The sequence below is a fragment of the Nerophis ophidion genome, linkage group LG26, assembly GCF_033978795.1.
Source record: "Nerophis ophidion isolate RoL-2023_Sa linkage group LG26, RoL_Noph_v1.0, whole genome shotgun sequence".
Classification (NCBI taxonomy): Eukaryota; Metazoa; Chordata; class Actinopteri; order Syngnathiformes; family Syngnathidae; genus Nerophis; species Nerophis ophidion.
Genome location: NC_084636.1, coordinates 11,495,102 through 11,505,247, shown reverse-complemented (window position 1 = coordinate 11,505,247; position 10,146 = coordinate 11,495,102). Strand labels below are relative to the sequence as shown.

The following is a 10,146-nucleotide window of genomic DNA, read 5'->3' as shown; positions in this document are numbered from 1 at the left end:
CAGTCCGGATGTTTTTTTTCCTCTTTGGTCCAGAGGACACAAGGTCCACAGTTTTAAAAAAAAATTGGAATGTGGACTCATTAGAACACAGAACACTTTTCTACTAAGCATCAGTCTATAGAAGATGAGCTCGGGCCCAGCGAAGCCGACGGAGTTTCTGGGTGTTGTTGATAAATGGCTTTCGTTGTGCATGGTAGAGTTTTAACTTGCACTTACAGATGTAGCGACCGACTGTAGTTACTGACAGTGGATTTCTGAAGTGTTCAAGAGCCCATGTGGTGATATCCTTTACACACTGATGTCCATTTTTGATGCAGTACCGCCTGAGGGATTGAAGGTCAAGGCCTTTTGATGACATAGATGGTGAAATCCCGAAATTCCTTGCCATAGCTCCTTGAGAAATGTTGTTCTCGAACTGTTGGACAATTTGCTCACGCATTTGTTCACAAAGTGGTGACCCTCGCCCCATCCTTGTTTGTGAACGACTGAGCATTTCATGGAAGCTGCTTTTATACCCAATCATTGCACCCGCCTGTTCCCAATTAGCCTGTTCACTTGTGGGATGTTCCAAATAAGTGTTTGATGAGCATTCCTCAACTTTCTCAGGCGTTTTGCCACTTGTGCCGGCTTTTTTGAAACCATGTTGCAGCCGTTAAATTCCAAATGGTGTAATTTTTGCAAAAAATAACATTAAATCTCTTTTCTTTGCAGTCTATTCAATTGAATAATGGTTGAAAAGGATTTGCAAATAATTGTATTCTGTTTTTATTTACGAAATACACAAGGTGCCAACTTCACTGGTTTTGGGATTTGTACATTTTAATATACAAGCAATATTTCTTATGTTATTTTTTCAAAGTAACGCAACTAAAAATGACCCGAATAAAGACGCTAAAGCTATTTTCCGAGTGTGCACTTTGCCCTCAGTCTCCCCTCAGATAAAGTGTCACCTTCCTGCAGGACAGTCGTTCTCTGACTTTTTTCACCAATTACCACCATAATGGCCGACATTAAAATACGGTAGCGTAATGGGCCCCAAGTATTCATTAAAAAACAATATATGTAATTTTATTGGTGGATGTGACATTACTCTCAGTTTGAACAGTAACAATGCAGCTTGGATTTTCAGTTTGCACTACTACACACCACTTTGCTGCACTTTGCCCTCAGTCTCCTGTCGGATAAAAATAGTTTCCGAATCAAGTTGTGCAATTAAATGAGGGACACCATTGTTCTCTACCATTGTTACTTGTTAGCACCCCTGGTAATGACTAAAGCATTAAATGCAGCTTGGTTTTACACTCTCTACTTAGTTGCACTTTGGCCTCAGTCTCCCGTCTGATAAAACCTGATAGTGGAATAAAATACAGTAGATGCTTGTTCCCCACTATTGTTTGTTTGTCTCATTTTAACTGAAGCGTTCAGCACAGCTCAGTTTTACAGCCCGCGCTACTTTCGTCTCCACTTGGATGCACTTTGCCCTCCGTCTCCTGGAGGATAAGTACGGTCTCTAGTTAAATAGGACCATTGTTCTCAGCTGTTGTTGTTGTTCAGCACGGCTGCTTCCGACTGAAGCATTCAATGCAGCTTTGTTTTACAGTCTCCAATTTGCTGCACTTTGCCCTCAGTCTCCTGCGGGATAAAAATTGTGCATATTGCTATTGCTGTTTGTTTTTTTCAGCACATCTCACTAGGACTGAAGTGTTGAATCTGTTTTACAGACTCCACTTTTCTGCAGCACTGTGTTTATTTCTGCCCTCGGATTCCTCTTGAATTAATTACTCTGCTGCTGTGCCTCAGCTGTGGGCACTAGGGCGTAAAACTCCGTAGTCTACACTTCCTTGCTAGTACCCTCCTGCTCTTGGATAAAATGTGTTCTCACCATGGGTCAGAAGTAAATGCAGGAGACCATGCTCCCCTGTTGTTTGTTCGCATTCAATGCAGCTTGTTTTCTGAGTTTCTTGTGTCGAGACTGTTGTGAAATGGAAAAACAGATTGACTTCCAAGTTTAACAAAGTGTACCTATGTAGCGGAAATTTACATAAATGGCACCTCTGCCACTTTCGGATATCCTTTAAACATAAACTACAAGACCACAGACCACTTTTCTACTTTGCAACAGTTCATTTTAGATGAGCTCGGGCCCAGCGGGGCCGGCGGTGTTGTTGATAAATGGCTGTGGCTTTGTGTAGTAGAGTTTTAACTCGCACTTACAGATGTAGCGACGAGCTGTGGTGGTTTTCTGAAGTGTTCCTGAGCCCTTGTGGTGATATCCTTTACACACTGATGTCGCCTTTTGATGCAGTACCGCCTGAGGGTTCGAACATCCGTAATATAATCGCTTACGTGCAGTGATTTCTCCAAATTCTCTGAACCTTTTGATGATATTACGGACCGTAGATTGTAAAATCCCTAAATTCCTTGCAACAGCTCATTGAGAAATGCTGTTCTTAAACAATTTGCTCACACATTTGTTGACAAAGTGGTGACCCTCGCCCCATCCTTGTTTGTGAATGACTGAGCATTTAATGGAAGCTGCTTTTATTCCCAATCATGGCACCCACCTGTTCCCAATTAGCCTGTTTACCTGTGGGATGTTTCAAAAAAGTGTTTGATGAGAATTACTGAATTTTCTGTGTCTTTTTTGCCACTCCTGACAGCTTTTTTGGAACATATTGCAGGCATCAAATTCCAAATGAGCTAATATTTGCAAAAAATAACAATGTTTTCCTGTTGGAATGTTAAGTATCTTGTTTTTGCAGTCTATTCAATTGAATATTTTTTTTTTATTTACGATTTACACAACGTGCCAACTTCACTGGTTTTGGGTTTTGTAGATGAGCTCGGGCCCAGCAAAGCCGGCGGCGTTTCTGGATGTTGTTGATAAATGGCAGTGGCTTTGCATAATAGAGTTTTAACTCGCACTTACAGATGCAACAACGAGCTGTAGTTACTGACAGTGGTTTTCTTAAGTGTTCCTGAGCCCATGTGGTGATATCCTTTACACACTGATGTCGCCTTTTGATGCAGTACCGCCTGAGGGTTCGAAGGTCCGTAATATAATCGCTTACGTGCAGTGATTTCTCCAAATTCTCTGGACCTTTTGATGATATTACGGACCGTAGATGGTAAAATCCCTAAATTCCTTGCAACAGCTCATTGTTCTTAAACAATTTGCTCACGCATTTGTTCACAAAGTGGTGACCCTCGCCCCATCCTTGTTTGTGAATGACTGAGCATTTAACGGAAGCTGCTTTTATACCCAATCATGGCACCCTCCTGTTCCCATTTAGCCTGTTCACCCGTGGGATGTTTCACATAAGTGTTTGATGAGCAGTCCTCAACATTCTCAGTCTTTTTTGCCACTTGTGCCATCATTTTTGGAACGTGTTGCAGGCAACAAATTCCAAATGAGCTAATATGTGCAAAAAATAACAAAGTTTTTAAGTTCAAATGTTAAATATATTTTCTTTGCAGTCTATTCAATTGAATATAAGTTGAAAAGGATTTGCAAATCTTTGTATTTTGTTTTTATTTACCATTTACACAAAGTGCCAACTTGACTGGTTTGGGGGTCTGTAGCTTTATATTATTGTCTTATTGTCCATTGACTGGCGTCGAATGGAATGCTCCTAATGGTGTTAAGTGGATGATGCTATATAGCCCAACTTAGTGAAATATGTGAAAACAATAGCAGCTTCTTTTTTTACCAGCAGTGAGAAGGGACAGCCGTCGCTCACGGCCACCGTTGTGACGTATTCAACCGTCTGGCCGTCGGCGGTCACATGGTCCACGCAGCCTCGCAGCGGCGGAGCTGTGATGTCGTGTCTGAGGTTGAAGAGACATAATGGATATTTGGAAACTAACTTTATGTGTGGAAAAGATTGAAGTATTTCGATAGAGGGAGTCCAACGTTCGAAGATAAAGAATTACAATTTCGGGGGATTTATCAAACCTCTTATTCATTAATATGTGTGTTTTAATACTTGTGGCAATAAAATGCTTGGTAGCATGTCTTATTAACCTGCTGGTTATTCTATAGGAATTTTCAAAAGTAAAGTAAACCTTTTCGGTTTACAAATCTTTACATTTTTCAACATTATGGAATGAATTAAGCATATAGTATGCGCCTGGCTTGAATTGGGGCGGCATAGCTCGGTTGGTAGAGTGGCCGTGTCAGCAACTTAAGGGTGGCAGGTTCGATTCCCGCTTCCGCCATCTTAGTCACAGCTGTTGTGTCCTTGGGCAAGACACTTTACCCACCTGCTCTCGGTGCCACCCACACTGGTTTAAATGTAACTTAGATATCGGGTTTCACTATGTGAAGCGCTTTGAGTCACTAGAGAAAAGCGCTATATAAATATAATTCATTTCAATACCGGTAATATGAAATCGCATAAAGGTCGGCATGGCGTAGTGCAGGGGTTGGGAACCTTTTTGGTTGAGAGAGTCATGAAAGCCAAATATTTCAAAATGTATTTCCGTGAGAGCCGTATAATATTTTTTAAACACTGAATACAACTAAATGCGTGCATTTTTAAGTAAGACCTGTCATTTCTTTGTGATCATGTTCTGTTTAGTTATGTTCTGTTTTGTTTTTGACTCCATTAGTTCCTTTTTTTGCGCACCCTGGTTTGTTTTTGTTTCCATGACTACCAATCAGTTCACCTGTTTTCACGACTCACACACCTGATTCACTTGAACTCATGTACCTGTTGTCAATCACCACGTCACCATTTAAGCCTGCAGTTGCCAGGCAGTCAGCCTGGCGACAACACCTTCTACTCACCCTCTATCACCTCCAACACACTTATGTTATCCATGCTGATGATCCATGCTCTTTCTCGGTCCAAGTAAGTTTTTCATGCCATAGTTTGTAAGTTTTATTTTATGTTCATAGTTCTCCCATTGTGCGAGTTTTAGTTTTCATAGCCAAGTTTTTAACCTCCACTGAGAGCGCCTTTTGTTTATACCCTTTGTTTTTGTAATATTTTTGAGTTTAGATTAAAGATGTCATTAGCTTCACGCCATGTCCGTTCCAATCGCTTCGCACCACAGGAAAACAAACCACACCATAGTCCAGGTCTTGACAAGACCAACATTTTTAGGGTTGAATAAGTCTCTTACTATTTTTAATAACATTGTTATTTTAAATTTAACCAATAATAAATGTATTACTTTTTTACCATTAATGCGACATCTTGGACAGGTGTGATAGAAAACGGATGGTTGGATTAAAATGCATTAAAATGTTTTATAATTTGAACGTTATTTTTAACACTGTGATTACCATCGTAATTATTAATTACTTATCGTGTGAAGCAATCTCAGCTAAGATTTATCTGAGAGCCAGATGTAGTCATCAAAAGAGCCACATCTGGCTATAGAGCCATAGGTTCCCTACCCCTGGCGTAGTGGGTAAAGCGGCCGGCCGGAAACCTGAGGGTTGCATGTTCACTTCCCACCTATTGACATCTAAATCGCTGCCGTTGTGTCCTTGGGTAGGACACTTCACCCTTTGCCGCCGGTGCCGCTCACACTGGTGAATGAATGATAGGTGGTGGTCGGAGGGGCAGCTGTGGCTACTGATGTAGCTTACCACCACCAGGTGTGAATGAATGTTGAGTCCCGCTTCTCTGTGAGCACTTTGAGTGTTTAGAAAAGCGCGATATAAATCTAAGTTATGTATATATATATATATATATATATATATATATATATATATATATATATAAGATTAAGAGCTATTCAGTAGGATTTAAGGTCCAAGCTTACATCACACTGAATTTTTTACTGCATGCCTTTGGTCCTCACGTCGCCGCCCGTGAGAAGAGGTTTTAAAATAATTAGCGCATGCTTACTTTTACCGCATGCCTTTGGTGAGCGCAGGAGTGAGAAGAGGTTTTAAATTAGGCAGCAATTCAAGGAAATACGGTATCTCATTAAACATTATCTGTATGTATTATGGCTTTTAATTTTTTGCGGCTCCAGACAGATTTGTTTTTGGTTTTTTTGGACCAATATGGCTCTTTCAACATTTTAGGTTGCCGACCCCTGCGGTATAACATACAACTCTAGTAAGGGGCGGCATGGCGTCGTGGGTAAACCGGCCAGCCAGAAACTTGAGGGTTGCAGGTTCGCTTCCCACCTATTGACATCCAAAAAATCGCTGCCGTTGTGTCCTTGGGCAGGACACTTCCCCCTTTGTCCCCGGTGCCGCTCACACTGGCGGTCGGTGGTGTAGCTTACCACCACCAGGTGTGAATGAATGTTGAGTCCTGCTTCTCTGTGAGCGCTTTGAGTGTTTGGAAAAGCGCGATATAAATCTAAGTTGTACATAAGATTAAGAGCTATTCAGTAGGATTTAAGGTCCAAGCTTACATCACGCTGAAATTTTTACTGCATGCCTTTGGTAAGTGCTGGAGTGAGAAATGGTTGTAAAATAATTCGCGCATGCTTTCTTTTACCGCATGCCTTTGGTAAGCGCTGGAGTGAGAAGAGGTTGTAAAATAATTTGCGCCGAGGCGGGAATTCAAGGAAATACGGTATCTCATGACACATTGTCCGTATGTAATATGGCTTTTAATTTTTTGTGGCTCCAGACAGATTTGTTTTGAACCAATATGGCTCTTTCAACATTTTAGGTTGCAGACCCCTGCGGTATAACATACAATCCTAGTAAATTGTGTTTGTGTGTAGCTTTTACCTCTTTCTGATGTGTTCGGGTACACCTCCGATATAAAAACTCCCATAAGGAGGGTGAACGTGATCTATTGTGATGTTTTTGTCTTCATAGTAGACTGTCAGCTTGTCCTCTGCGGTGATGGCAAAGTCTTTGCCCTAGAAGGAGACGGCGGATCAATGTGACAGGACAGAGAAGTTGATGTTGTGTGCCGAGCCAGTCTTACAAACAGCGACACTCGCCGGTCACTCTGAACCCGGCGCAGTCGACCCGCTCGTCGACTTTGGAGCACCAGGTAGCCTCGCTCCGCAATCAGGCACCAAAACGACTCCTGGTGCAGGGGGAAAGACAACATGAAGCATGTGTGATCCGTCCTGAGGGAGCAGGATGGTCCTCACGTCGCCACCCGTGTAGAACAACAAGGCGTCAGTCTCCCGGCTGTTTGTGCGTAACTTGAACAGTCGCCTCCTCCTCCGGTGAGGTTCCTTCACCAAGGCCATGCGGTAGCCGCTCCCCTGGTAGTAATCAGACAGCTGAGAGCGGGGCAACCTGGGCAAGGATTTCTTGTCAGTTTTCTTTTTTCACAGTTTTCTTAGCAGGCACGTACGTTAGAGCGCGTAGGTCGGAATCCATGTTGACGGCGTGCTTGTAGTTATAAAGACTCAGTGGCTGGTCGTTGATGTAGGACAGTTTCATGTAGCCTCGGTACTTGGGGAAACGCAACTCCAGGGGAGGCTGCAAGAGTCAAATGTGTACAAACAGATGTTGTTGAATAAACAAACCCTGTTTCCATATGAGTTGGGAAATTGTGTTAGATGTAAATATAAACGGAATACAATTATTTGCAAATCTTTTTCAAGCCATATTCAGTTGAATGCACTAAAAGACAAGATATTTGATGTTCAAACTCATAAACATTTTCAAACCAAGAGCTACTTCTTGTGTACTGATTAATGCAAAGAGCTACTAGTTTGATACACACTTAAATAAATTGCCCGAAATAGCCACTTTGCTCAATTTACCTTTAATATATATGTATATATATCTATTATGTTTTCAACATTATGGAATGAATTATTGATCCACTGTTAATATCTGCTTACTTTCTCTTTTAACATGTTCCATCTACACTTCTGTTAAAATGTAATAGTGAAGTGAAGTGAATTATATTTATATAGCGCTTTTTCTCTAGTGACTTAAAGCGCCTGACATATTGAAACCCAATATCTAAGTTACATTCAAACCAGTGTGGGGTGGCATGGGAGCAGGTGTGTAAAGTGTCTTGCCCAAGGACACAACGGTAGTGACTAGGATGGCAGAAGCTGGAATCGAACCTGCAACCCTCAAGTTGCTGCCGTCACCTGAAGCCGTCACCTTTTTTTCTTTTCTTTTTTTTTTTGTGTGCTTCACTCTAACTTTCCTCATCCACAAATCTTTCATCCTCACTCAAATTAATGGGGAAATCGTCGCTTTCTCGGTCCGAATAGCTCTTGCTCGGCCGCTCTACCAACCAGTATAGCTCGGTTGGTAGAGCGGCCGTGTCAGCAACTTGAGGGTTGCAGGTTCGATTCCCGCTTCCGCCATCCTAGTCACTGCTGTTGTGTCCTTGGGCAAGACACTTTACCCACCTGCTCCCAGTGCCACCCACACTGGTTTAAATGTAACTTAGGTACTGGGTGTCACTATGTAAAGCGGTTTGAGTGACTTGAGAAAAGCGCTATATAAATATAATTGACTTCACTTCACTTGCTGCTGGAGGCTATGATTATAAACAATGTGAGGATGTGAGGAGCCCTACAACCCATGACGTCACGCGCACATCGTGACGTCACATTTTCTACCGCTTTTTCGCTTTTGGGGTTGCGGGGGGCGCTGGCGCCTATCTCAGCTACAATTGGGCGGAAGGCGGAGTACACCCTGGACAAGTCGCCACCTCATCACATGCCCAACACAGATAGACAGACAACATTCACACTCACATTCAAACACTAGGGCCAATTTTAGTTTTGCCAATCAACCTATCCCCAGATGCATGTCTTTGGAAGACATATTTATAATATGTCTTTTATATTTCTAATTTAAATTTATAATATATGTAAATTTATATTAATGCGTATTTCTGTCTGTCATTCCATCGTACATTTTTTTTCCTTTTACGGAAGGTTTTTTGTAGAGAATAAATGATGAAAAAAACACTTAATTGAACGGTTTAAACGAGGAGAAAACAGGAAAAAAATGAAAATTAAATTTTGAAACATAGTTTATCTTCAATTTCGACTCTTTAAAATTCAAAATTCAACCGAAAAAAAGAAGAGAAAAAGTAGCTAATTCGAAAGTTTTTGAAAAAATTTAAAAAAGAATTTATGGAACATTAGTAATTTTTGCAGATAAAGATTCAATTTAAAATTTTTATGACATGTTTTAAATAGGTTAAAATCCAATCTGCATTTTGTTAGAAAATATAACAAATTGGACCAAGCTATATTTCCAACAAAGACGAATCATTATTTCTTCTAGATTTTCCAGAACAAAAATTTTAAAAGAAATTCAAAAGACTTTGAAATAAGATTTAAATTTGATTCTACGAATTGTCTAGATTTGCCAGAATACTTTTTTGGGAATTTTAATAATAATAAGTTAGAAGAAATATTTCACAAATATTTTTCTTTTAAAAAACAAAAACTAAAATGAAGAATTAAATTAAAATGTATTTATTATTCTTTCCAATAAAAAAAAAAAATACTTGAACATTGATTTAAATTGTCACGGAAGAAGAGGAAGGAATTTAAAAGGTAAAAAGGTATATGTGTTTAAAAATCCAAAAATAATTTTTAAGGTTGTATTTTTTTCTCTAAAATTGTCTTTCTGAAAGTTATAAGAAGTAAAGAAAAAAAATTAATGAATTTATTTAAACAAGTGAAGACCAATTCTTTAAAATATTTTCTTGGATTTTCAAATTCTATTTGAGTTTTGTCTCTCTTAGAATTAAAAATGTCAAGCAAAGCGAGACCAGCTTGCTAGTAAATAAATACAATTTAAAAGAAATAGAGGCAGCTCACTGGTAAGTGCTGCTATTTGAGCTATTTTTAGAACAGGCCAGCGGGCGACTCATCTGGATTAGATAGTGTAGAATTTTTCATACCTGTTGTTTCTTCCTCCTGTTAGAGCGTTTTATGTTGATACATTTTATTGCATATACGGCGCCAATTATAGTTTGTGTTTTTCTCCGGTCGGAGTGATTTTCGGTTGTTCTTTTTTTTGTAACCTTTTCCGCCGGTTAGTTTTTTTGGTTGATATAAACCAGGGGTCACCAACGCGGTGGCCGCGGGCACCAGGTAGCCCGTAAGGACCAGATGAGTCACCCGCTGGCCTGTTCTAAAAATAGCTCAAATAGCAGCACTTACCAGTGAGCTGCCTCTATTTTTAAAATTGTATTTATTTACTAGCAAGCTGGTCTCGCTTTG

General features: G+C 40.3%; 1 protein-coding gene across 1 annotated transcript in view; it reads right to left on the bottom strand.

The window, feature by feature from the left end:
• Nucleotides 1-7,249: 7,249 nt before the first annotated feature.
• Nucleotides 7,250-10,146, bottom strand: part of LOC133543294 (laminin subunit alpha-3-like) — an 11,313-nt gene continuing 8,416 nt past the window's right edge. Inside the window, exon 6 of the mRNA XM_061887779.1 lies at nucleotides 7,250-7,417. Coding sequence (XP_061743763.1) covers nucleotides 7,250-7,417 — 168 coding nt within the window. The remainder of the gene's footprint in view (nucleotides 7,418-10,146) is intronic.